The 26,527-nt window shown below is 51.2% G+C and overlaps 2 protein-coding genes across 3 annotated transcripts in view; one reads left to right on the forward strand and one right to left on the reverse strand.

Annotated features, from left to right (window-relative positions):
* Positions 1-459: 459 nt before the first annotated feature.
* Positions 460-3,233, forward strand: LOC100771658. Its single transcript, XM_027416596.2, has 3 exons — positions 460-558; positions 1,044-1,094; positions 2,622-3,233. The coding sequence occupies exons 1-3, from the start codon at positions 460-462 to the stop codon at positions 3,231-3,233; spliced, it is 762 nt and encodes a 253-aa protein (XP_027272397.1).
* A 1,533-nt stretch (positions 3,234-4,766) lies between these two features.
* Positions 4,767-26,527, reverse strand: part of Dync1h1 (dynein cytoplasmic 1 heavy chain 1) — a 61,997-nt gene continuing 40,236 nt past the window's right edge. Inside the window, exons 42-78 of one of the 2 annotated variants that reach the window (XM_035445400.1) lie at positions 26,197-26,360; positions 24,899-25,028; positions 23,231-23,364; positions 22,678-22,792; positions 22,423-22,584; positions 22,126-22,340; positions 21,822-22,026; positions 20,987-21,160; positions 20,788-20,907; positions 20,487-20,607; positions 18,805-19,000; positions 18,204-18,321; positions 17,087-17,302; positions 15,887-16,099; positions 15,660-15,787; positions 15,180-15,333; positions 14,520-14,666; positions 14,280-14,430; positions 13,902-14,155; positions 13,689-13,823; positions 13,511-13,605; positions 13,205-13,379; positions 12,997-13,069; positions 11,059-11,219; positions 10,770-10,881; positions 10,627-10,687; positions 10,412-10,535; positions 10,096-10,209; positions 9,424-9,594; positions 8,954-9,171; positions 8,758-8,861; positions 6,862-7,073; positions 6,427-6,580; positions 5,825-5,967; positions 5,556-5,724; positions 5,264-5,391; positions 4,767-5,125 (exon numbers count right to left, since the gene is read on the reverse strand). In XM_035445400.1, coding sequence (XP_035301291.1) covers positions 4,997-5,125; positions 5,264-5,391; positions 5,556-5,724; positions 5,825-5,967; positions 6,427-6,580; positions 6,862-7,073; positions 8,758-8,861; positions 8,954-9,171; positions 9,424-9,594; positions 10,096-10,209; positions 10,412-10,535; positions 10,627-10,687; positions 10,770-10,881; positions 11,059-11,219; positions 12,997-13,069; positions 13,205-13,379; positions 13,511-13,605; positions 13,689-13,823; positions 13,902-14,155; positions 14,280-14,430; positions 14,520-14,666; positions 15,180-15,333; positions 15,660-15,787; positions 15,887-16,099; positions 17,087-17,302; positions 18,204-18,321; positions 18,805-19,000; positions 20,487-20,607; positions 20,788-20,907; positions 20,987-21,160; positions 21,822-22,026; positions 22,126-22,340; positions 22,423-22,584; positions 22,678-22,792; positions 23,231-23,364; positions 24,899-25,028; positions 26,197-26,360 — 5,595 coding nt within the window. In that variant the 3' untranslated portion in view covers positions 4,767-4,996. Of the gene's footprint in view, positions 5,126-5,263; positions 5,392-5,555; positions 5,725-5,824; positions 5,968-6,426; positions 6,581-6,861; positions 7,074-8,757; positions 8,862-8,953; positions 9,172-9,423; positions 9,595-10,095; positions 10,210-10,411; positions 10,536-10,626; positions 10,688-10,769; positions 10,882-11,058; positions 11,220-12,996; positions 13,073-13,204; positions 13,380-13,510; positions 13,606-13,688; positions 13,824-13,901; positions 14,156-14,279; positions 14,431-14,519; positions 14,667-15,179; positions 15,334-15,659; positions 15,788-15,886; positions 16,100-17,086; positions 17,303-18,203; positions 18,322-18,804; positions 19,001-20,486; positions 20,608-20,787; positions 20,908-20,986; positions 21,161-21,821; positions 22,027-22,125; positions 22,341-22,422; positions 22,585-22,677; positions 22,793-23,230; positions 23,365-24,898; positions 25,029-26,196; positions 26,361-26,527 lie in introns of both variants that reach the window. The other variant, XM_027416595.2, reaches the window with a different exon arrangement.

Here is a 26,527-nt window from a genome sequence, read left to right on the forward strand (position 1 = left end):
GCCTCTGCCTCCCGAGTGCTGGGATTAAAGGTGCCACCAACACCCGGCTGAGTGCTGGGTTTTCAAACTTGTGTCCCAACTCCAGTTTTATAGGTGTTGGGGACTGAGTCCAGGGTCTAATGTGTGCTAAGTAAGCACCAAGTAAGACAGAGCTACTCCCCCCCCTTTTTTTTTTTTTTTTTTGATGTAGGGGCTTTGTATGCATCCCAAGCTGGCCTTGAACTTCTATGTAGCCCCAGCTGGCCTTGAACTCATGTTTCTCCTGCCTCAGCAGCCTCATATTCCTAGAGAATCAAGAAGGCCAGCCTGGGCCACAGGGTAGGACTGTTTCAGAAACAAAGCTTCCTTCCTGTCCTCTGTAGCCCACCCTTCTCTGTGCTCTAGAACTTCTTACCCAGGCTTTGCTCTCTAACTTGGTATTCTTAGTTAAGTGAAAGTCCGTGTGCCTGTCCTTGAGGGATGGCCAGCCTGAGGCCCAGTCGACCCACCTGCATCAGGGCAGCATTCAGTGCAGCTGGCTTCCGGAAGTGGCAGAGACAGGCTCGTCATCGCCTTCAGGTGCCCTCATGTTTGTGGGGGGGGGCGGGAATGCCATCACTGCAAGTTTGAATTCCTTCCTACCTTTCCAGAACTAAAAGTATTCATATTCCAGTGCTCTTTAAGAAAAGGAAAGCTACCTTCTTCAGGGGCCTGGGGCTAGAGGGAAAGTGCTAGCCTACCAAAGGCCAGGCTGGGCTCCTGTGTGAGCTTTGTAAGCCTTGCCACTTCTGCATATGTGGGGGGACCAGTTGAGAAGGAAAGCTCAGTGCTCCCCACCTCCTTCTGGCTTTGGGCCCCAAACCAGTATCAGAGCGCTGGTTTGGCCCACTGTGCCTGCAAAGGGCTCCCCTGCCTCCGCTAGGCTCTGGGAGGACTTTTTGTTCAGGGTTCCCTTCTTACCAGGGTGACTGTGAGCATGTCCTGTCATGTTAGCAGTGAGCACCCCAAATGCCCTGTATGTTAAGCTGCCATGGCAGAATCGGCATCAAGTTTTTTACTCACAGGTCAGCTCCAGAAGGAACCTTATGGACTTCGCCGAAGGCATCTGCAGAGAGGTATGTCTCAGACCTGGCCGAAGCCCCGAGGGGCCAGACGGAGGGAGACCTCCAAAGCCCAGGCCAGCCTAGCGAGTGGCTGTGAGGGTCAGAGTCCAAGCAGTCCTGCACATAGCAGTCTGGTGGTGTGGTGGTAACTAAAGGTGGGATGTCTCACTACATAGCCCAGGCTGGACTCCACTCAGGACAGGCCGGTCTCTTGCCCTTTGAGTGCTGGATGACAGGCAGTGCCACAAGACAGGGACAGATGCTGACAAAGAGCCCCCAGAGCACATGAAAGGGCACACAGGAAGTTCTGATCCCCACAGCACAAGTTGGGGACTCCCAGAGGCCCAGCCAAGCATCCTTTAAAGGGTTAAGCACTTTGTCCATGATGGTGCACCCCTTTGACTCCAGCACTCTGAAAGCAGAGGCAGGCGGATCTCTGTGAGTTTGAGGTCAATCTCGTCTACAGAGTGAGTTCCAGGACAGCCAGGGCTACACAGAGAAACCCACAAAAAAGTTTTCCACTGGGCAGGGTGGCGCACACACTCATAATCCCACCACCTGGGAGGCTGAGGCAGGAGACTGAGAAGTTGAAGGCTAGCTAGGACTACATGAGACACTTTTTTATTTAATACATTTCTTCATTTATTCATGTTTTTAGTTTTTTTAGGACAGGATTTCTCTTTGTATCCCTGAAGGCTAGCTGGGGCTACATGAGACCCTGTCTTTCATTTTATTTTTGTTTTTGTTTTTCCAGGACAGGGTTTCTCTGTGTTGCCCTGGATGTCCTGGAACTCTGTAGACCAGGTTGGCCTTGAACTCACGAGACCCACCTGCCTCTGCCTTGTCCCAAGTGCTGGGATTAAAGGTGTGCACCACCATGGTCCAGCTGAGTCCCTGTCTTTTAATGTTTTGAAATTACCTATTTCCGTATGCATGGGTATTTTGCTTCCATGTATGCAGTGCCCAGGTGGCCAGAAGAGGGACTGGCATTCCAGATGGTTGTGAGCTGCCATGTGGCATTAGAAACTGGACAGCTAAGCCATCTTTCTGGCCCGAGACCCCTGTCTTACACAAGCAAAATAAGCTGGGTGGTGGTGTCACAGCCTTTGATCTCAGCACTTGGGAGGCAGAGACAGGCAAATCTCTTGAGTTTTAGGACCGCCTGGTATACACACATAGCTCTAGGCCAGTCAAGGTTACCTAGTGAGATGATCTGGGGAGGTAGCTCAGTAGCATTCCTGAGGCTCTGGATTAGATCCCTACAAAGGTCCCTCGATGGGGAGGTGAAGGCAAGAGGTCAGAAGCTCAGGGTCAAGAGACCCTGTCTTAAAGAAAAAAAACCCGTTTAGCTGCAAAGTCAATCATACAAATGTCCATTTGCCATCCTAGTGATGGAGACGGCTTATTTCAACTGCATCACACACTAGCCTGCTGCTAGGACTATCTGCTGGCTCAGAAACTTTTCAATTCTGTGGTGATGGGAACTGAGTCTCAGGCCCCTGCACATAGCCAAGCCCTCAAAAACTTTTTTAAAATCAGTTTTCAGATCCTTATGATGGTGACTCAGAAGATTCCCCGGGTCATTCCACCTACCGCAACTACCGCCAGCGTGTCCACCGCCTCCTGGGTGACAGGAACCGCAATGCACCTTCCTACACACTGAGGTTCAAGATCACTGAGGAGGCCACTGTGGAAGACTCGCTGCAGCCAAAGGCTCCAGATCTCACCATGAAAGCTTCTGGCTGGGCCCCCATAGCCCTGGAAATCAATGACGTGGACATGCAGCCTGAGGGGGAACTAAAGGCACTAGGCCCCCAGGAGGTCAATGGGTGGCCTGCTAGGCTGTCTCCATCAACAGAGGACTGGAGGATGACAAGGGCTGCCAGCCCCCCCATTCCTGTGGAGACCCCAGAGATGAGCAGACACCTGCCGAGCAGAGCGAGAGCAACTCGGCCACCTCCCAGACTCGGGAGTGAGAGAGACAAGGGACCCAGGCTGTCACTTTCTAAGAGGAAGCTGGAGCTTTTACTTTCAGAGCCTGAGCGAACTAAGAGAAAGAAGAAGTACGCAGCCCAGCCCAGCCCGGGGCCCTGGTTAGCACAGGACAGGGCCGTGGAGCCAGCACAGAGCCAGGGACTCACTCCCAACTAACAGTGATTAGCAGTAAACAGGTCTCTACCATGTGGCTTAAAAATGGGTGTGCAGTGCCGGGCATTGGTGGCTCACGCCTTTAATCCCAGCACTCAGGAGGCAGAGGCAGGCGATCTCTGTGACTTCAAGGCCAGCCTGGTCTCCAGAGTGAGTGCCAGGATAGGCTCCAAAGCCACAGAGAAACCCTGTCTTGAAAAAACCAAAAAAAGGCTGTGCAGGGCTCAGGGGGCCAGGGGCTTGCCACCCAGCCTGACGACCATAGCTCCATCCCTAGGACCCACATGGAAGAAAACCATCTCCACAAATTGTTCTCTGACCACCACACAGGGACACATTGTGCCATTTGCTTGTGCACATGTGAACACACACACCCACCCACACACTAATGCAGAAAATATTTAAAAATAGGTTGCAATTCAATGGTTCCAGTGGCTGTCACTGGGCCTCCTAGACCCCAGGATCTTGTCACATAGCCCCAGCAACCTTCCTGCCCGAGTCTCCCGAGTGCTGGATCACAGGCTGAGGCAGCGGCAGGACAGAGTCCCTTGTTCTAGTGTGTTCAGAAGTCTGTCAGCTATGCTGATGAAGCCCTCCGTGTCACCCGGGAGCAGGGTTTCTTACAGTCAGCTCTGCTGGAGTGCTGGGCCCACTGTGGGGGGTGTGTTTCCCTGCTTCCACCATCACCAGACTTCTGTTGTAACTGTCTTTGTGGTAGGTAATGAGAGCTGAACAGGAGTCTGACGCAGCCACCCGAGGTCCAGGCTCCACCACCTCTCCACTCTAGTGTCATCTCCATGGCGGCAGGACGAGGACCACAAGGTTCCCAAGTGCAAATAAAAAAGGTGCCATAAGGAGGTGCCCATTCTTGGAAGGGCAAGGTCCACCTTGGGGTGCTGTTGGGAGTATGGTCTTGCTCAGCAGTGCCCCCACTGGCTCCACCAGGGAGGACAATAGGGCTGGTGGTGACTGTCCAGCATGACTGACTCTTCTGACTGTAGGAGGGATGGATGGGTGGGGGTGCTCCCTGGGGGGGGGGGAGGTGCTCTCAGGACCAGTTATGGGGCTGGGGCGAGCCTGGTGTTCCCAGCAGTCCCCCCAGAGACCCAGGCAACACCCTAGGAGTGTTTGGAGGCTTCTGTGGGCTCTGCAGGACGACAGTCACCTGCACTTGTCCCCTGTGTTCCTCATAGACAACACAGGCTGCTTGTTTACAGCGCCTCCCTCTCTGTGCTAAAAAGTCATTACAGCTGATGCAAAGTCTGCCCACCAAGTGCCACACTCACAGTCACTGTGGGGACACACGCTAGGACCAGGCTAACCTTTACCCTTCCTGTGAGGCCGAGGCCACTATCCGCATGCTTGGGTGGTATGGAAATGAAGTGTGCGAGAACGGGATTGGTGGAGGGCTGTGTCTGTGAGACAGACAAGTCTTAGTGCTGTTCTTACACAGTTGCTGCCAGGCTCAACAGGTGAGGTGGGCTGGGTGTAGCGCAAGGATTCCCACACCAGACTGAGCAACCACAAGAGGCGGGAACCTGTCATGCTTAGTGTTTTATAAGAAAACAAGCCATTCCATCAGCCCTCTAAACACATACTGTCACCTTCCCAGTCCCTGTTCCCAACCACAGCACCCTCCATTTCTTCCTGCGCGAACCAACCACTTTCTTTTCACAAGTCCATCAAACTTGCCAAAGGTTTAAGGATGAATGAATGTTAAATATTGGATTTTACTATTCCAGAGAGAACCCAAGAAAAGTCCATCTTTACTCAGTGCACAGAACTGCAACTCCTCGCTCATAGAAGCTGCGAGGGTCTTCCTTTGTAGCAATTTCAAAGTCCACGGTGAAGATAAGGTCTGCCCGAGTAAAGTTCAGGTAGACAGGCAAGGTCACCTGTGGGACAGAGAAAGGGGCTTGCTGTGACTCACTCTGGAGATAAGAGGCGCCTGCAGGGGTCAGGGCTGTGGTGAAGTCATTGCCAGGTAGGTAGAGTCCCTGGCAGAGCCACGGAACAGGGAAGATGGTACTTACCACGTTAGCCTTCTTCTCCGCATTGGTTTGCTTCACCCAGCGCAGCTGTGTTAGCGGAAGGACCGTGGAGATGGCGTTGGAAAGCGACAACTTGTTGTTGGTGCATGTGGCCCCTTGAAGTTTCAGACCTGTGGGGAAACATGGAGACCAGGGCTGAAGCGGCACCCAGCCCCGCAGCCCCGCTTCCAGGGCACCCACAAGCTCAGCGAGGCTGCTCTCCTAGTCACTTGGAAAAAGGCTTCAGAGAAGGGACACACTGAAAGGCTATCTGAGCACTCAGACTGTAGCTCACCTGTGACCCCAAAGCTGCAGGCATCCAGGGTGGCACTCTGTGAGGCAGTAACATTGACTTCCAGGCAGAGTTCCTCCAGAGACCAGCTGTTGGCTTGTGCCACATACTGTCTGGTGGCAGTGATATAGGCCTCAGGCACAAACAGGCCACCCAGGCACACATGGATGTTCTGCAGAAACAACAGTCCCCAGGGAAAGAGAGCAGGTCAGATACAGACCTGGGCTGTCCCCAATGCCATCCTAGAGGGACAGCAGGTCAGGCTTGCCCACCTTTAGTTCCTTGGCACCACCGGACGCAGCTGCCTGTGAGATGCTCTGGAGCTGCTTGACCCTCTCACTGAAGTCCGACACCCACTGGATAACCGTCATGCCTGCAGGCACCGTGTAATGGGACCAGCTCCGAGGCAAGATCCCTGCATTGAAGAATGGAGAACCAGGCGTTGTCATCAGCTCTGCCAACTCCTCGGCAGCTGAAGTGGCTCAAACTGCCAGCAGCTGCATACTACAGCCCTACTTCCTGGCTGCACCTGGCACCCTGTCCACACCCAGAAAGCCCAGGCACATCTGTCAGTGTAGTTTCTAGGGTCAGAGCAGTGTGGGGCGCATGCTTGGAGGCCCACACTGCAGTGCACACTGCATCTCTGGACTGGGCATGCTTCTTGTCCTGCTTGTTTTGTGTCCCCTTTGCTGTACCACCCCTAAAAGTCACAGAAGCTGCACAAAACTAGGAAAGTCCAGGGCAACCAGGGGCGTTTCTAACACCCTCCCCGACTTGGGAGCCACCCCAAGGAAGTCTGGATGTGAGGCTTGGGGCTGTGGGGTCTATCCACGGTGTGGACGGGCTGAATGGCAAAGCCTGCACGTCTCAGTACCTTTCACCAGCTCATTGATGAGTGTGCGCAGGTAGTTGGTCTGCTTCTTTTTCCCTTCACACACTTGGACGACATCAGCAAGGTCCTGGCGCACATCTTGGAGTAACTTGGCTCCCATCTTCACTTCTCTCTCAAAGAACCGAAACAAAGGATCCTAAAACCAAAGAGAAGAGCGCTGAAGACTGCAAAATCTGTCGACAGAAGCAAGTCAACCTTAAGAGGGCCCAAGATCTACTTCATGCCCCACAGTTTCAGAGCTGTGGTGTGGCCCCAGCTTTGCCACCAGCTCCCCATATAAAGAATGACCTCTGCCCCTAACTCTCAGATCATGGACGGCTCTAAAACAATTGATTTAAAAGTGGTCATTCCTCTTGCTCAAGTTTGGGGGCTAGCACACCGACTCTTCAGACAACACTAAGGCTCTAGCCCAGCTACCTTGATGTTCTCCACAGTGCGCTTAAGTGGGCTCAGCGTCTGTGGGATGAGGTGCAGCCAGTTAGATGCTGTGGTGTGCAGCGTCCTCATCCAGGCTGGACGGCCATCGGATGTAGAGTCCGTCCTTGTCTTCTTCTCGGTCTCTGCATAGGCCAGGTCATCCTCATCTTCCAGCATCTGCATCTTGAGCATCTTGCTAATCATGTCCACACCTAGGCCAGTCATGGCAGGAGGAAGACGTCAGCATCAGGACCCTACAGCAGCCTCCTGGGCTGCACTCTGCCACACGTGATCTGAATCACAGGTCAGGGCCCGGGAAGAGGTAAACACACAAGAAAACTGGCTCAAGTCAATCGAGGGCTATCAAGACAGAAGCAGTGGCCTCCGCGTGACCCATGATGTGTGTCCATACAGCTGTGGGGATGTTTGAGGTGGAAGCTGGGATCCCTCTGAACTCTGCCCCCACCAACCATGCCCACGACCACACTAGTGTCTGGCCTGTCCCTCACCCATGGAGACTAAAGGCCAGACCACTGAACTTCCCTGCCTTCTGGACTGGGGAGGCTGAGAAGCCAGGCAACGGCCTACACACCGGAGAGGCTGTATCTACCCTGCTTAGCTCCCTGGTCTCAAATACTCATTTTCAAACTAAATACATGGAACAGCTGCTCACTACCTACTCTCCATGGACAACAGTCCCCACCTCCTCGCAAAGGGGGCTCCTCCCACAAGCACTTCTGACACGTAAGACACCTTGGAAATCAGCGAGCTTCCAGACAAGTGTTCTCTGCAGAAGGGTGAGGCAGCTGGGAACCGTCCACCCTGCCTCACCAGCCCTCGCCTCTTCACAGAATCACATTAGGCGAGCACCTCTCAAAACTGGCTACCCTAGAAGGTTCTACAGTGTTGCTACTGATCTGGGGAGTCTTGCTTTAGAATTGCTGACTGGATGGTATTTTGAATATATTTTCAGTTTTATTTTCTTGGCTCTTTTCTGGTGCAAGGTACTTCTCAGTAGTCCAGGGTTTGTCTTTGTCTTTGTGTTTTTCTTTGGTTTTTTTGAAACAGGGTTTTTCTGTGTAACAGCCCTAGCTGTCCTGGAACTAGTTCTGTAGACGACACTGGCCTCAAACTCAAGAGATTGTCTGCCTCTGCGCCACTACTGCCTGGCGAAAGTCTTAAAAAGACCGAGGCAGGAAGAGCAATGAGAGTTCCAGGCCAGCCTGAATTACAGTGAGACTGTCTTGAAAATAAATCCCAAGCGATAAAAGGAGACAAGGAGTCCATTGGCTGGAATCTGATGAACACATGTGTCTACCCTGGTCTGAGTACAGACACGCAAGCATGCACGCACGGCATACATCTGAGGACTGGGTTCTGAGGACAGAACTCGGGTGTCTATGGCTTGTGCAGCAACCACTTTTAACCACTGAGCCATCTCACCTGATGTTTTTAAAGAGGGTCTCTCATGGAGCCTAGGTTAGCCTAGAACTCTTGACCCTATTGCCTCTACTACATGGGTGCTAGGATCACAGGTATGAGCCATGAAGCCTGGCTCTAAATGGTTGTTCTAGTACTTCGTTGAAGGGATGTACTTGGGTGAAAAGTAGAACAGAACAGAAACTGACTGAATACAAGCTCTGTTTTGCTGTCTGAGGCATGGTCTCATGTAACCTAAGCCATGCTGTGTAGACCAGCTGTTGAACTGCATGCTTTTTCTGCCTTGGCCTCTAAGCGAGGGGCACAGGTCTATGTACCCACCACCAAGCCCCAATCAGTGCTTCTAACCTCAAACTAAAGCCAGCTTTCTGTACCTTTCCACAGAGGTGAACAAACCCTACCCAGCAGGCTCAGGGTGGGCAGGGCTCCAGAGGAGTGAGGAGACTCACTACCCACCTTGGGTGGTAAGCAGGACCCTCTCGGCATTGTTGGGCAGGCCCAGCCACGAGGGCGTCTGGGTGTCAGGCAGCAGCTCTACCCACTGCACGAACTCTTCTCGCCTGAGAAAACGAGACATTTGGAATCAAGAGTTGGGAAGACTGTCCCCAGACACCCACTACACTATGACTTCTGTCCCCACAGGTGGCCACACCTGATACCATCAGGCATCTGAATGTCCTTGTGCCCATCAACCTTGCAGGCAAGCTTGAATTCACTATCGAAACTTCGGGTTGTAAACAGACGCTCCAGGAAGGTATTAAGTAGACGCTGATCAAACTCATTGTCCACACGGCCGCCATAGATGGACTGGGCCATCAAGGTCTTCAGGGCAGACCATGGGATCTTATCAGGTGAGATGTTCTGGCGGCCCTGGGGTGAAGAGAGGCTGGGTTACATGTGTACACTGGAGGGTGTCGGCTCTAGGCCTCTGGGGGGGGGGCAATATGCTTATTTGGAACCTACTTCCATGTAGCAAGTCCTATACTGTCAAGGTCTGGCTGCTAAAATATTAGCACTCCTGAGTTCAGATCCATTATTTTCCCACATCCCATGTGATGTGTGTCTAAGTATGATTTCCCCTAAGAGCACCCTGTCATCTTTGCTGTGACGTAGGCTACTTGCCTTGGCTGTGTCATCCAGCCAGGTGTCCACTGTGTCACAAGCCGATCGAAGGTCAGACTCTCCGAATTCGTATTTCTTTGACCACCCCAGCGGAGCATAGCGCAGGCGCTCTTGGATGATGGCATGAAACCAAGCCAGCAGGAAATACAAGCGGGCACGCTCATTTGGAGACTAGATGAGGAAAATGACAAGGACACAATGGTCAGAGAGCATCATGTGTTTGTCTAAGAAAACTAGACTCTACTTCAAAAGCGAAGACCCACAGAGTGACTCACACCCTTGCACCTCAGCCACCTGGGCTGCAGCAGAGAGAAGTGCCCAGTTTGTAAAGACCGGGAGAGATACAATGGCACTTGAATTTTGACAGGTTTCTGGAAGACAGGCTTTCTTTTTGTCTGTAGTTTTAGAGGCTGTCCTGGAACTCACTCAGAGATCCGTAGAAGACAGACTTTCTAAAAACGGACCCAAACAGTGGATTTGGGCATTAAGCAAAACAGAACCGACAGGGATCTTTGCTGAAGTACCCCTGTCCTCTTGTGGCACAGGGGCAGTGAGTGGCTTCAGGGTCATGGCTCTGGGGGTCCATCTGCTCACTTGGGACCTACTCATCTTCTACCTTCCCCATACACACGGGTTTCTGTGCAGGTGTATGGGGGGGGGGGTGCTCCTTACCTTGCACATCCGGGACACGGGGATACTGCTGAATGTCCTCAGCATGTTGGCTTTCACCCCAGGAGGTGGCTCAAACACGAAGATTCGGCCTGCTCGGAGCAGGTTCACTGGCACCTGAGGGAGAAGATGGCTTCTGTGATGTCGTGCTTTTACTTTGGGGAGACAAGGTGTGGATGTGCTCAAGCTCTTGGCAATCCTTCTGCCCCAGCATCACAAAGTTTTGGGGTTGCAGACATTTGATGCAGGCGATCCCTTGACTATGCACACTGCTTACACAAGAGGCACCAGCACCCTGAGCCACACCCTGTTTGCTGACCTTGGGGTTGATCTCCATGGTGAGGAAAAGTCGGAAGCAGGCGTGTGGCTGCAGGGAGTGCAGCTTCTTTTCCAGCTGCATGAGCCACCCTGGGGCCAGGTGCACATTTTTCAGCATCACCCACCTGCACACACAAGGTCAGAGTGACTTGGTGGCTTTCACAGGGACTCTGGGGACACACAGGGACTTTGTAAGATCAAGCCAACTGCACCCACCTGCCTGACTTCACAGCAGTGTTGATGGCCTTGTCTGCTTGGTTAAAGCCTTCTGCTGAGCCTGAGACAAGGAAGCTTAGTGTGAACAGCAGCCTTATGCTTCAAGGCTGGCACATGTCCAAAAAACCATCAAGTGTCCTTACCAATGGCAATAGAAGTGATCTGCGTGTTCTGCTCAGCTGCAAGATCCTCAACATGCCCACTGGCGTCATACCCAGGCACGGAGCACATCAGGACTGGCGTGTTTGGCTTCACCTGTAAATGAAAAGGTAGATACCAGTTGCAAGACAGGACCTGTCAAGAGAAAGCCTGAGGATGGTGCTGGCTTTGGGAAGATTGTGCCAAGAAGCGTGTGCCTGGGCTGTGTGGCCAGCCGCTGGTGTAAAGGCAAGTGGTGTCTACGGGAGCCAGGATGGGGCACGGGGACATTACCTCTGTGCCCACAATGTGGGTGAGGTCAAGTGGCTGCTCCATGATGGACATGAAGGACTCCCCGAGGTTTGTGGAAACAAACATGTGGGCCATGGCCAACAGGCGGTCGGGTCGGAAAGCTTGAATTAGGAGTAGGCGGTGGATGGCCTGCCCGATGGGAGCTGAAATGAGGTGTGGCAAGGGTGGGTAAAGGCGTACTGTTGGAGATAACATCCCTTCTGACTTCTCCATCCAGGGAACTGATTCCGCCAAATGCTCAGCCCAAGCAAGATTCAGTTCAAACCCATCCACAAAGCACACACCCTCCTGGCTCCCTTGGGCCCAAGAAGCACCTGTCCTATTGTCGACTGTGGTGGGTGGTAAGGGCTAACACCAGGCATGGATGGGGTGCTGACCAAGTGCCACTGGTTGAGTTTGCTGCCTTTAGGGACTGTTCCCAGGCTAGCCTTGAATTCACAATCCTCCTGCCTCTTCCTCCATGGTGCTGGAGTTACAGGGGTGTGGTTGCCACTTGTGGTTCATTTGTTGACTGTGTGTGGGAGCGTGTCCACTCACATGCCATGGCATGTGTGTGGAGGGCAGAGGACAACCTCAGGTGTCAATCCTCTTCACTTTACAACAGGGTATCTCTTTACGACCGTGTGACCAAGGCTAGCTGGCCTGTGAACCTCCATCTCTCTCTGCCTCCCATCTCCTCACAGGGGTGTGCTGGGGTCACAGATGCTCGTACTACTGTAGGTTTTGGGAATCCAAATTTAGGTCGTCTGTCTTGTGTGGTAAGCACTGTTATCCACTAAGCCACCTATCTTCCCTAGCCCCCTCATCTGTTGCCTTGAACTCATAGTAGACTAGGCTAGCCTTGAACTTGAGATGTACATGCCCCCTGCCTCCTTAGTGCTGGTATTAAAGGCATGCGATACAAAGCCTGATAAAAATAAATAAAACTCTGTTTTTGAGACAGGGTTTCTCTGTGTAACAGCCCTAGCCGTTCTGGAACTAGCTCTGTAGACCAGGCTGGCCTCGAACTCACAGAGATCCACCTGCCTCTGCCTCCTGAGTGCTGGGACTAAAGGCATGCGCCACCAATGCCCGTCTTATTTACTTATTTTTGAGAATTTTTTTGACTGCCCTGGGGAAATGTTTTGAAATACAGTTGAACATCTTTAATTTGCAGGTGTCTGTACATACGTGTACAGACACCTGTGGGCTGTGCTGCATGTGGAGCACGATGGTCAGGACGGTTAGTGGGGTGGGTTCCCCTGACTAGCACATGGGCCACAGGGATGGAACTCAGGTCTTTACCCACCTCCCATCCTGCTGGCCTTTGTCTATTCTGAAACCACACCACACATAACTCCTGTTGGTGGCAGAGTCAGAACACTGGCTGGCTGAGTGCAGTAGAGCCCCTTTGCCCTGTGGTCCAGCTCCCTGAGGTCACATACTGCTGCTTGCCCCTTCCTTTTGCATCCTGGTTAGCCCAGAACCAGGTATGACACACTCAGTGTTTGCGGCATCCCCCATACTTCAATGGGAGGAAGTGACTCCCCAGGCGGGGCCTTACACCTGCTAGGTAAGTACTCTCACTGAGTTATGTCCTTAGTCTCCATGGTCACTCATGATGACTTGAAGGAATTAGAAATCTGATCCTCTATTTCATAGCCAATTCCTACTTAGGAGCCATCTCCCTAAATGGTCTCCTAAAATGGTGATTTTGCTGTTTTGAGAGGATCTCATTATGAAGCCTGGAACCGTCAATCTTCCACCTCAGTCCCCTGAGTAGCGGGATTCGGGGGGCAGCACCATTCTGGACTGGCTTCTAACACGTCCTGATGCTGAAACACTTCCCTGGGGAGTCACTGATGACTTCTCTTGGGAATATCAGACCCAGATTTATAGTCAGGCTCAGGGAGAGGAAGGCAGGGCCTGAAATGGACTCACTTGAAGGTGTTTCCTCACTCCAGAGGTACGGTACAGTCTGCTCTGGGGAACTGCTGTCCAGCCAAATGCCAAACTGCTGTAGAGACACAGGGAAGCGTCAGCACACAAGACTATCTGGTATGTGGCGCCGGGAGAGCAGACCGGAAATATCTGACACAGGCACACACAGTCAAGACTGAGGACTTTCATATACATGAAAGACAGTTACCTCATCCGCCTGAACCTTGGCAATCAGATCTTTGAAGGCAGGCAGACAGCTCAACCTCATGACTGCTTCAGCCTGCTCCACAGTCAGACCCTGGATTTTGGGGGTGGAGCCAGCACTCAGCACAATCTCGTTGCCTCTGAGGAAATGCTGGAACTCGGCATCATAGGTGGGCTCCCTGTGGGGGCAGGACAGGTCAGGCAGGGTCTCTACGTAGCAAAGAGACCACAGCTGTGACCCAGAAACACGGAAAAGGAGAGTGCATCCTAACACAAGACTCCAGGACGACCCGCAGAGCCAGCCACTCACCCCAGGGTGCCTTTCAGCTTGATCCTGGCCAGCAGCATGGCAAAGGTGATGTGGTCCTGGTGCAACATGCCTCGAGCCACGCGGTTAAAGGCCACCTGGGAACCAAGGGGGACGTTGGTGTTCTGGAGGCAGGAAATCTGCACCCGAGCACCAGACATGGGCATGCTCTGCTCTCTACCTGAAAGAGGTCCTTGGTTATGACAGAGAGGCGCTGCGTGTGGTCAGTGGCGCCCTTCAGGTTGGGGTTCTCGTACAGCACGTTGTGGTAGATGTCGAGGAAGAACTGCAGTGAGTACTGATACAGGAAGTGAACCTGGAAGGGAGTCATGTGACCATCAGGGCTGGCCTTAGGCCACAATGGGAGCCAGGGCTGCTATGCCGATGGCCTCACCTGCTTCAGGGACTCCATGGTGAAGTAGATGCTGCTGCAAGCAGTAGACAGTGGCAGGTACTGCTGGGACACAGTCTCCACCTCCTGCATGACAATGTCTGTCTCCTCCACTTTTCTTGTGACCTCAGCAGCTTCCCGTTTTAGATTCTCCAGGGTTGTTATGATGGTGTCATCATCCAGAATTCGGCCTTTCACCTCGTTGAGAGCTTGCAGCAGTGACTTTTCTAGCTGCCGTAGACGCAGCTGAAACTCCCCTTGAGAGAGCAGACAGCATTGGAACAGTGTGCCCTTGCTCTTGGGTGTGCAGCCTCAGCCTCACCCCCCAGAGCCTAGCCTGCTGCCCGCACCACTCCCTGGAAGCTGAGGCCCACAACCTACCTTGCAGTTTCAGGAGGTCAGAGCGCTTTTCATCCACATCGGGCCTTTCTGCTTTAAGCACTTCATTGAGACACTGGCTCTGCAAACTGCTCCGGGTGACTGTGAAGTTCACGAAGGTAACCCGGGAACAGAGGTCTGGTGGGAACTCCACCTGTCAGAAAGAAGACAAAAGAGGCTGGGTGCCTCAGTCAGCTCCAAACACCACCATCATGCTCATCTACTAAGTGTCCCACTGCTTACGGTTGGGTCTCGGGTGGACAGAAAGATGACAAATGATGGGGACAAGTCAATGTCTTGGTCACCGAGGGTAATCAGCACTCTCCCTCCTGTTCGTCGAACTTCACGGTTCAGTACTGGGTTCAAAACTGGATCATAGCTTTCCACATCCTATGTAGACACACAAAGGCAGACATCAGTTTCCTGTCTGGGCCAGTGCACCATTCACAAGCCACTAGGACCTGCTGTGATCCTTCCTTTGAGGGAACTGAGACAGAAGTCGAGTTAGCCTTTGACTGGGCAGGGCACGGATGCCTTAGTGGCAGAACGCTTGTCTTGTACATGTGGGGCTTGGGCTCCAACCCCAAACAAAAACCAGCTCAGAGAGATGCTAACCACCTCAGGGTTTTCTTGGGTGGCTCTGGCTATCCTGGAACTCATTATGTAGATGAGGTTGGCCTTGAACTCAGATCCACCTCTGCCCCTGCCTTCTGAGAGCTGGGATTAAACGTGTGCCAGCATACCTGGCTGGGCATTTGCTTTATTCTTGTTTTAGTACCAAAGCAAGCCTAAAAAGTTCAAGCATCATCAGTGTTTGTGCTGTGTAATTTAGATTTCCTTTACATCCGCTGTAGATAGAGATGGACCAGAGTAGGAGGGACAAATCCCAGTGTCGACACACACCTGGACAAGAAGGGGATTGCCGAATCTCAGGGCGCTCTCCAAGTTCTTCCGGAAGGCATCATCCAAGAAGCTGGTCCTTGTGATCTTCCGGTCCTTATACTCATTCATGATGAACTCTGTGGCCTGTCCTGAGGGGTCAATGATCAGTGGATACCTGAGGGGAAGGGGACATGAGAGTAGGTAGAGCATCCATTAGGAAAGGCAGAGGCCCCTGGTCAGATGGGAAGAAACTACCACTCCACACAGCACTCTCTAGAAATTCCACAGTCACAAACAGATGTGGTTTAAATCAAGTAACCTCTCTGAAAAACTACTATGGTAAGCAGAACTGAATCAAGATTTAAAAATGAACTCTGACCTTCTAGCACCTCCTCCCACACACCACCTTCCACTCATCTCTTCCAAAAGTGAGGTGAATACAATTAAACAGGACAATCACACCCCAGTCTCTAGCTGCACCTCTGGCCTGGAAGCACATACCTATTGAACCGCTTTAGCATGATGGCGTTTTCTGTGCACAGGTCATCAGCGGGTAAGGAGCTGGCTTGCCAGCGGAGGCGCTCATCAGCATTGGAGAGATACTCTGTCCTTGCGATGTCTGTGCGGAACTGAAAGGGAAGCTGGTTATCTCCCCTGTGACTTAGAGCCACAGATGGGCCAGTTAGGACTTGGTTAGCGTGCCCGGCGCTGGCTGGAGCACCAGTTACCTGGATGTTGGCTTGCTGTAAGTGGTGAGACCAGGTGGTAAACAAGTTCTGGCGCATCTGCTGGTCAAAGTAGCCTGCGTAAGCAATGAAGGCCGCAGACAGGAGGCAGTCGCCAGCAATGGTGGACATCTGGTTTTTGAAAGTTTCACTTGTCTTTTCCCAACGCTCCCTTTCAGCAGATAAACTCTTCAGAAGTGCAGTGCTCCGGTTTACCTAAGGGGGCAGGAGGGGATCACATGACATGGTCAAGAATACCCTGGACACTATTCAAAGGAATTCCTCCATGGGCCAATGAGACGGCTCAGGGAGTAAAGGCTCTTGCTGCCAAGCCTGATGACCATCAGTAAAGCCTGATGACCAGAGCTCCATCCCCAACTCCACGGAAGTGTCTTCTGGCTTCCACATGTGTGCTATGGCATTCACACACCCGACCCCAGAATTAATGAGAGGACTCAGAAGTAGTCTAGAGAGGTCAGACTGGGTTATAGACACTACACAAAACGTGTCAAAACTGGGTGGTGGGGGCTGGAGAGATGGCTCAGAGGTTAAGAGCACTGACTGCTCTTCCAGAGGTCCTGAGTTCAATTCCCAGCAACCACATGGTGGCTCACAACCACCTGTAATGACATCTGGTGCCCTCTTCTGGCCTGCAGGGATATGTGTAGACAGAAGAACACTGTACATAATAAATCAATAAATCTTTAAAACAAAACAAACAAAAAAAACTGGGTGGTGGTGGAGCATGCTTTAAATCTCAGCACTCGGGAGGCAGAGGCAGAGGCAGGTGGATCTCTGTGAGTTTGAGGACAGCCTAGTCTACAGAGCAAGTTCCGGGGCAGCCTCCAAAGCCACACAGAGACCTTGTCTTGAAAAGCTAAAAGAAAAAAAAATGTTGCGGGGGGGGGTCTTTTCAGAGCACAAGCCAAGGGCAGAGCATTACTTTCAGGCCTGGGAGATCTGCATGATCTGGGAATTGCCAGGTATGGCCGAAGGGGAAGACACCCTGGTGGCCTATTTAAAGTACTCCAGGGGGTGTGAGTGAAAGTGAATGTACTTAGTGCAATCTCAGGCCAAACACACAGCTGGTTCACTGCCTCAACAAGACACGGTGTATGAGTCAACACCTGCTCATCCAGTGGCCATGAGGATCTTTCTCAGTAACTGAGTTCAGAGAATCTTGGGCTGCAAGGCAAGGCTTACTTTTGCTTCGACAGCTGCCAGGTCTGCTTTGATGGCCTGCGCCTCTGAGATGAGGACGGCATACTCTTCCTTGTACCGGGCGATGCTGGCCTCCAGATCCCGGATCATCTGCTCCACCTCATTGGCTTTCTGCTGGTTGTCCTTGGCATCGTCCTCCAGCTTTTGCAGCTCATTCCTCAGGGGTTCCACTCTCTTTAACATGTCTGCATAGTTCAGCTGGGAAGGGCAAGGCACGATGGCATGAATGTGTGAAAAATGCCACAAGGAAGCCCATTACTTAGGAGAGCCAGTTAAAGATAAAGCAAGGGATGGTGCTGGTGCTTGCAGTCCTGGCACCTGGGCTGCAGTAGCCTGGGAGATAAAGGGAGATTCCCTCAAAAACCAAATTCAGGCCAGAGAGACGGCTCAGCAGGTAAGACCGATTTCCACTCTTACATGACAGACCCAAGTTTGTTTCTAGCACTCAGGCCTTTTCTGGATTTCTCATGTGCACACATTCATAATTAAAAACCTTAGAAATGAAAACCCCAAACTAAATCAACCCAAAACTTAAACCTTAGGGCTAGTAAGGTGGCCCAGAAGGTCAAAATGCTTGCCATGTAAGCCTGGACACCAGAGTTTGGTTCTCAACCCATATAGAGGTGGGAGGCTAGATAGAACTGACCCCACAAGCTGACCTCGACATGCCTACGGGGTGCACACCCACCCCCATGTACCAGCACCTCCCCAGTAAAAACCGGCTCTCTGGGCTCTTGTGGCCCACTAGTTTTTTTTTTTTTTTTTTTTTTCTTTTCTTTTTTTATTAAATTATTAATATTTTCACATATACTTTCCCTCTCCCTCTCCCTCCCCCCACCCCCACCCCCACTCTTGACAGTGCCATTATCTTTCCCAATGAGCCATGTTATCTATCCCACACTGGACAAAACTGCATGACTTTTCTCCACCTTGTCCTCCTGGCAGCCACGCTTATTTCCACCTAACCCGTACTATGTTTTTCTTTTAAATGTAAACAAACAAAACCCCAGAAAATCACCATAGCAGCAAGCAGATAATGGACGCAAAGAAGTGACAGGAGGCTCTCTCCCATCTGCAGGGCCGGCTGTCAGGAGCCTACCTGTGCAATTGCCCACTTCACCATGGGGCCGCAAGCCAGGGAAGCCCGGTTGACGATTTCATAGTTATAACTGGGGTTGGACATGTAGTTTTTCTTCATCTTCTCTCTTATGGCATCACTGGGAGAGGAAATTATTTCTAAGCATGCACAGAAATAATGCATTTTTTTATGAAACACAAATGTAAAGGCCTAGCACTTCTGATGATGCTGGCTGAGCCCTGGTTCTCAGGTTAAGGTGACAGGGCTGCTGAGGACAGGCTCTGACAGCCTCTTTTTGGCTCTGGTCCCCTTACTACAGCAACTCGGGCCAGTTCTGGGGCAACAGCAGGAAGAGCCTTGCTCTTCGGCAGCAAGGGCTGAGCCCGTTGCACTCAGCTATTTGCAGGATGAAGGTGATGCTGGCAGGAGGATGCTGGCTCTCTCTTCGACACTGTTGAAAGGCACCTGTGAGATTAGTGTGACCCATGTTCCCTTGGTGGAAGACATGCAGAGATGACCAAGCAGAGCCTCTAGAAAAGTCCACTGAAAACTGCCACAAGAAAACACCAGTGTCCCCGAAGTGAGGGAGCACACTCCTCAACTCCCGCCGCGTGGCCCTCACCTGATCTCCTCGGCCGAGAAGTTGACGATGGTGGGGATGAAGTTCTCTCTCATGATGATGGAGCGGATCTGCTTCCAGTCTGTGGTGCTCTCCCCCAGCAGCAGGCAGATGGACTCCAGGGCCAGCTTCACGGCGGCAGGAGGGTTGGCCATGGACCTCACCTCCACCAGGTGCTGCTTCTTGATGGACTTCACAGCTGGCCAGCAGGGTGGGTGGGGAGACAGAGTCCGAGTGAGACTTGCCACCTTACCTCACCCATCCTAAACTGCAAACTGTCCCTAGCAAGCATGGTGTAGCTTGCTTTACAGTTTCAGGAATTATACTGTCAACCAGCTACATTATTCTCTCTCCCTCTTCGGTCTTTATGAGACAGGTTTCTCTGTGTAGCCCTGGCTGGCCTGGAGCTGGCTCTATAGATTGGTCTGGTCTTCAAGAGATCCACCCGTCTCCGCCTCCACTTCCTGAGAGCTGGGATTAAATGTCCACCACCACTCCAGGCTATTTCTCTGGTTCAATTATGTAGGAGAGGAAAACTTTTCAGAGAAGATGGCTTGTTCTCCTTGAAGATAACACACCCGCTTTTGCTTTATGAGGCAGATAGCAACCCCAAGCCACAGACAGGCTGAGGCCTGCGCAAGCCTCATTAATCTGCTATATTTTACATCTGTCTAAAGGGCTACTTTTTTTTTTTTTTTTTTTTTTGGTTTTTCGAGACAGGGTTTCTCTGTGTAGCTTTGGAGCCTATCCTGGTACTCGCTCTGGAGACCAGGCTGGCCTCGAACTCAGAGATCCTCCTGCCTCTGCCTCCCGAGTGCTGGCATTAAAGGCGTGCGCCGCCAACGCCCGGCCTAAAGAGCTATTCTAAATAGAGGCTAACCCGTTATAAACTGCAATGCAGTTGTTTAGACTGAAATTGTAGTAAATAGTTTTAGTTACTCAGCAGAAACCCTTTTGTTTGTATCCATCTGTGTGGAAACTCAGCGCCTCTGTAGGGGCTGTAACCCTCTTTCTTGGATGTGAAGTGAAAGCTGTACTAACTGGGCCACCAGACACAGCAACACTCTAGTGAGTGAGACAGCACAGCTCAGCTCATTTTAGGAACAGAGGAAGAGTGACTAGGGACCTGCCAGCCTGTGTCTTCTGAGTGCTGGGATTAAAGTGCCCACACATCACTGAGTGTGAGTGTTTTGCCGACAGGTGTGTATGTGCCCCATGTGTGTGCAGTGCCTGAGGAAGCCAGAGGAAGATGCAGGAACCATTGCAACTGGAGTTACAGGAAGTAGTGAGCTGCCGTGTGGGTGTTACGAACTGAACCCGGGTTCTCTGCAAGAGCAGCCAGAACTCTCACTGCTCACCGTCTCTTCAGCCCCTGCTTTTACTGTTTAGATAGGATCTGAGTAGCCTCCACCCTTCGCCTCACTGCTGCTTGTGACCTGTACCCCAGGCTCAGCAGGACAGCGAGCGTACTTTTGCTCGTTTTCTCTTACAAGAAGGACTTCACTAGAGTAAGTCTGACTGGTGTTAGATGGCTCTGCTCTAAGACAGATGAAGCACTTAGAAAAGCTTCAGATGTCTGCTCCCAGAAACACACACCACTGGGCCTCACAGGAAGCCCAAATACAATGTCTGCCACAGTTGTCTTCAGTGAAGCCACAGTCCAGGCTCTGACAGCATTTACATACCATTCTGGGCCTCAATGACAGCAGGCTCCACTTTATCAAGATCCTCCTTGACACTCATCTGCTTGTCTGCAATTACTTCCTGCTGCTTGTGCAGCTGCTCCTGGATTTCTTGGCTCATGACCTAGGAAGCAAGGATGGCTTAGGTGCATATGGCTAACACACTGATGAATTTGGTAAGTGAGCCTTAAACAGCTCACCTCCTGCCCAACCCATTCAATTTAGAACCCTTTTCAAACCCAGCCTCCCACCGCACACGCCCAGCCCTGCAGGTGAGCTCCCTGGAATAAAGGGATGGAGGTACCTTTTTCTTTTCAGCCTCTTGCTGGTCTTTCACCATTTTCTTCAGCTTGTCATTGGCTGCTGCGTTCTTCACTTCCAGCTCTTGGCTCTTGATCCTCAAGTCACGGCGCAGTTCTTCCACCTAAGGAACAAAGCACACTCAAGACAGAGACAAGCAGCAGGCCCTCTGTGGTCCTGCAGGGCTGCTGCTCCTGCTCTACCTGGTCAACAGTTTCCTTGATTTTTCGGAGCCCAACATTCAGATGCATCTGCTGCTCCTCCAACTCGCTGCGCTTCTCATGGAAAAGGTTGGCATAGTGATTGATGAAGTCTAGGTAGTGCCGCGGGGTGATGGCCATCGTTCTGCCTCCTCGCTTTGCCAGGCGTGCATTGGCCTTTTAGAAAACAAAGTTCAACTCTTCACTCCTCAAGTTAGCCTCAACTATACCCTGTCAGACTGCAGTGAGACATGGGGGAGTGGGCCTGGCCTTGGTCTCAGAGATCTGCCTGCCTCAGCCTCCTGAGTGCTGGGATTAAAGGGGTGCGCTACCACTGCACAGTGTGGTGTGTTTTAAGGTAAGGTTTTAAGTAAGTTTTAAGGTCTCAAGTGAGTGTGGGATTGCAGGGATGTCACCAAAGGTCGAATCTACCTCCCTTTTGCTTATCTCCAGTGGACACAAAGAGTTAAGAGCAGGCTGCTTGTGATTAAACAGCTTTGGCTGCTGTTGGAAGGGAGGTACCAGACATAGGGCACTGGGACGGCTGCAGGAACACAAGGTGACAGGCTGCACCCAGCTGAGTGTGCTTCATAAAGGTTTCCCAACAGTCAGGAGATTAGATGTGTCTGTTAGAAAGCTCCTCAAGTGAGGGCTGAGCACTCGGGGCAGCAGGTCACAGCCTGCACTGCAGTTCTCAAGTGCAGGATGGTGGTGAAGATTCACTGGGAACAGTCACTCCTGTGCTCTCTACGGCACATGGGAGCTTTTGCACTACAGCAGCAGTGTTGGCTCTGAGAGCCTGCAAAGCTTTTGCCCACCTGGCCAAAACTGCACATACCTGGTGAAGAGTCTGATGAACGAACACGCAGCTGTTCACGATGGCCTCCCGGTGAGTTGGTGGCTGTGGCAGTTTGTCATACACAACCGGCATGTAGTCAGGGACTATATAGTTTGGCTTCTCCAGGTCCATCTTACTGGTGAATTCTTTGCCGACTTGATATAGTGCTTCAGTGGACCAGTCACCAAACCAATTTAGCACACACCTGGAAAAGATGCTCACATCTGGAACAGCTCCCCAGAGTGGGTTTGCCTTGGATGGAAGCCCAGTCCCCAGACCTGGAGGCAGCAAAGGTCAGCATTACCTATTGAAAAGGGCTGGTGAAGTGGCTGCCCGGTCCTTGAGCCCCTCTGAGGACGGGTTCATGGTGAACACTACGTGCAGGTTTCGGATCACCTGGCTGGTGAACCACTTGTAGAGCTCCTCATGGGAGTCTAGCATCAGTCCTTCCTTCTGGGCCCCCTCTTTGCACTGAGTCATCAGCGTGGCATACTCGTCTCCTTCAAAGAGCCCAGGGACCTGGGGACAGAACAACCCCACTGCGGCTTAATCACCTTGTAACTAGATGTCACACAACACACTTCAACACACCGCTCCCTACCTCTCCATTGGCCAGAAGGGTGTTCATTCGCTCCAGGAATCCAGAGTCTAAGACATTGGATTCATCCATTATGAATGCTATCTTTTCATTTTTACAGCCAGAACGTCTCAGTACTGTCCTAAGATCTTCATCAAAGTCTTCCCCTGTGTACTTCCTATGGACCTGCAGAAGCAGCCACAAGTTAGGACTTTTCTCATACAACAGCTACATGCAGAATCAAGACTCTGCAACTAAGAGGCTACCCAACAGACCCACCTTAATCTGGTACACACTCAAGCCATTCATCCAGGCGACAAAACGAGATAGGGTGGTTTTTCCAGCCCCGCTAACACCAATCAGAAGCAGATGACCTTGAGGCTGTCGGAATATTCTGTAACATTATCAGAGGAGATACATTTTCAGGCTTGTATGACTCACTTCCCATCTGATACTCATGGTCATGACTTCTCTAGGATGGTGTTAAGGCATTTTCATCATGCCTTGAATTTGTATGTTACAGCATTTGGGAGCAGCAGTTGAGTGCCAGGTCTAGCGGACATGCAAAGACCAGGAAGACACAGCCCTGCCCTCTAAATGCCAATGACATGAGAGAGATGAACCCAGCTCTAGCCGGAAGTTGGAGGAGGACCCAAACAGGCAGCAGGCCTACAGAGTTAGCGGAGGAAGAAAGGTTCTTCCTGAGTGAAAGCTCAGGACAGTAGGCTGGACTGAGGGATGAGGGGAAGGTGCTGGGAAAAACAGCATGAGGCCCAGGGTGACCCTGCATAAGGCAGAGGAGGGGACTGTGGCAGTAACAGGAAAAGCCTACCTGTCAATCCTGAGCACATGGTCAAGCACTTCATTGAACAAGACCAAGGGAACATCAAGTTCTTCTTCATAGAAGACCTTCAACCTAGCCTTGACATAATCTCTTAGCTCTTCTTGGTCTACTGGGATGTAATCCTTTTTGGGAAAAATAAAAAAGCAGAATGCACACTAATCAGGTCAGAGCTATTAGACATGCAACTCTATGACACCCAAGAACTGCTTAAGAATGCACAGCAAGACTGCTGGGTGGTGCACGTCTTTAATCCAAGCACTCGGGAGGCAGAGGCAGGCGGATCTCTGTGAGTTCGAGACCAGCTTGGTCTACAAGAGCAAGTGCCAGGATAGACTCCAAAGCCACAGAGAAACCCTGTCTTGAAACCCCCCCTCCCCCTAAAACAAGCAAACAAACAAAAAACAACAAAAAAAAGAAGATAGCATCCAGATGCTTTGAGCATTCACAGGAAAGATTCTTTGTACTGATCCCCCTGGAGCCCTGACTGTAGAAAGCACACATCACACCCGTCATCCTATCCAAACTCAGACTCAAGTGTACTCCCACCAAAAGCTCACGGGTGGCTGATGACACTCTTGGAGGAAGCTCACAAGCCAATTCTAAGGCATATTTGGAAGAGGAAAGAGTTGAGAATGGTCAAGATATTCATGAAAAAGCAGGCATGAGGGCCTGTACCACTATAATCAGAACAGAAAGCAGAGAACAGATCAAGAGGTTAGCAAAGCTGGAAGACGCAGGCAGGCACACACAGGGAAACCTAGCAAGACAGTGAGGATTGCTCAACACAGGCCGAGTGCAGAGAAGGGAAACATACAGACAACCTACAGCTCACGACACACCTAACACTAGCTAGAGGTGGTTAAGCTGCTAAGAATGCTTGCTCTTCACAAGACTCCATAAACAGTAAAAAACAAACAAACAACAAAAACAAAACAAAACAAAACAAAAAAACATTGGTAAAGGTTTGCTGCAAATAACAAAGATGGGCTACACAGTTTGGAATCCGGAAAGTTCTAGTGTCACTGAGCAATCTACCCTGCTGTCTCTCATAGCAGTCTGCCTCCTGACAGGCAGACACCCCTGGATATTCGGAACTCTTGTTTTATTCCATTACGATTTGTTTTTGGGATGGGGATTCATTATGTTGCTTTAGGTAGCTCTGGGCATGGAACCCAGGGTCTCATGCATTAGGCAAGTGCTCTACCACTGAGCCACACACCCAGCCCAGCTATGACTCTCTCCATACCCAATGCTGTGCCTGTCAGACCTCCAGACAGGAGATAGACCCTCTGTCCCTCCCTTTGCGGAAGTTTTGACTAACCCCAGATCAGCAGTGATCTCTGCATGAAATGTGCACCAAGACTAAACGGGAAACATTCTCTTTTTACAGGAAAAGGACAATTTACAGCTATTGACAAATGTCACTGCCATTTAGCACTTGGCATTCACAGAACTTGCCCATTTTTAGTGTGAAGGGGATAAAGTAAGTATGATGCTCAGGGGACCTTCTGCAGCTGCCAGAGACCATTGCTCCTGCCCATGGATCACTCACGGGAGGAATACACTGAGAGGCTAGGACAGCTATGTATCTCCTGGGGCTTTCTGCCCCATACCCAAAGACTAAACATACTTCGTGCTGCCGGCATGGTCTGTTACCTTGGACAACCAGTTGCTATAGAGGATAGGCCGGTTCATGGCTTTCTCTTTGTCTATGTTAGGGAAGTGCTTCAGGGCAACCATGTCAATGTTTTCATCTGTCCAGCGCCGCTCTTCATCCTCCACAAGCCTGTTATAAGGACAGCAGCACAAGTGTCAGTCACCGAGGCTTGGTGACAGCCTCCATCTCTCAGTTTCTGGGGATGGACATGGCTTAAGCAATATGATATTTTGATGATAAATAGATCCTGGCATCATGAGACTGTACAAGACTGATTTAAGAAATGAAATGACCCAGGCGATGGTGGCGCACGCCTTTAATCCCAGCAGAGGCAGAGGCAGAGGCAGGTGGATCTCTGAGTTCAAGGCTAGCTTATGGTCTACAAAGCAAGTTTCAGTATAGCCAGGGCTACATACTGGGACCTTGTCTCATAACAAACAAAGCGCTGCTGTTAGAAATCTAGAGTTAATCTCATGAACACAGAAATAAGCCCAAAAGGCTCTTATAATAATAAAACATATGACATTAAAAACAGGAAAGAGAGCTGGTGAGATGGCTCCGAGGTTAAGAGCAGTGGCTGCTCCTCCAGAGATCCTGTGGTTCAATTCCCAGCAACCACATGGTGGCTCAAAACCATCTAGAATGAGATCTGGTGCCCTCTTCTGGCCTGCAGGCATACATATAGGCAGAACACCACTCTACTGAACTACAAAGATGGCATGGCATTAAAGTTTACACAACAAAATATCAGTTGTTTCCAAGACTCCCTGGAGGGCAAAAGAAAAAATACTTTGCTTGTGAGACTGAAACTAGAGGGCTCCCACAATCCACAACACCCAGGCCACCATTTCCTCCTTTGGCCCTGGCCACTTAGCGGTACAACAGCCAACGCCTAGAGCCACAGAGCAAATCGGTCGAGAGTAGGAAGCACAGGAAGGAGCTGTGCACGGTGGGGACAGGACGGGACAGGACATGACACTGTGACAGACAATTTACTCTGCAGTGAGTCCATGCTTTGTAAAGCCCATAGCACCCATGGGTGCACATCTGGGGTGCTGGTGTTGCTTAAACTGTCCACTGAAACCCCTTGCGGAGTCACACAACAGCAGACAATACGGAGGAATCCCATGGAAACAAGACCTGCAGGTGGCTGTGATCCACATCAAAATACACTAAGTTGGTCACCTCTACTGCTGCCCACCTGAATCGTGCATGGGTGGGCCGGGCCAGCCTCGCCCAGATGCCGACAGAGGACCCAGAATGCAAAGAGGCAAGAATGTAATCAGAGGACTCTTACCTGTCTTGGAAGAGACGCAGGGCTTCGTGGGCCCAGATGCGAATGAGGCCTTCAACAGGCAATGTCTCCAGAGGCCTCAGGGCTTCAAAAATTCCTCTTACCCACCTAGTCATCTCTCGGGGTGAGTAGATGTAGTGTGGCTGTGTGTCCTGAGTGAATCTCTCCTGCAGGAGTGGAAAACGGAGCTTATGTCAATGTCTGATAATGTGAACACGAGGTTAAAAGGTGAATGCTATAAAATGTTTCTGTACTAAAGAGAATGTAGCCCTAAGGTATTCAAGAATGAACTAGTAAGCAATGTTAAGGTTGAAACAGCTAGGCTGGGTGGAGC

Source organism: Cricetulus griseus, chromosome 5 (genome assembly GCF_003668045.3).
Source record: "Cricetulus griseus strain 17A/GY chromosome 5, alternate assembly CriGri-PICRH-1.0, whole genome shotgun sequence".
In the NCBI taxonomy this organism is placed as follows: Eukaryota; Metazoa; Chordata; class Mammalia; order Rodentia; family Cricetidae; genus Cricetulus; species Cricetulus griseus.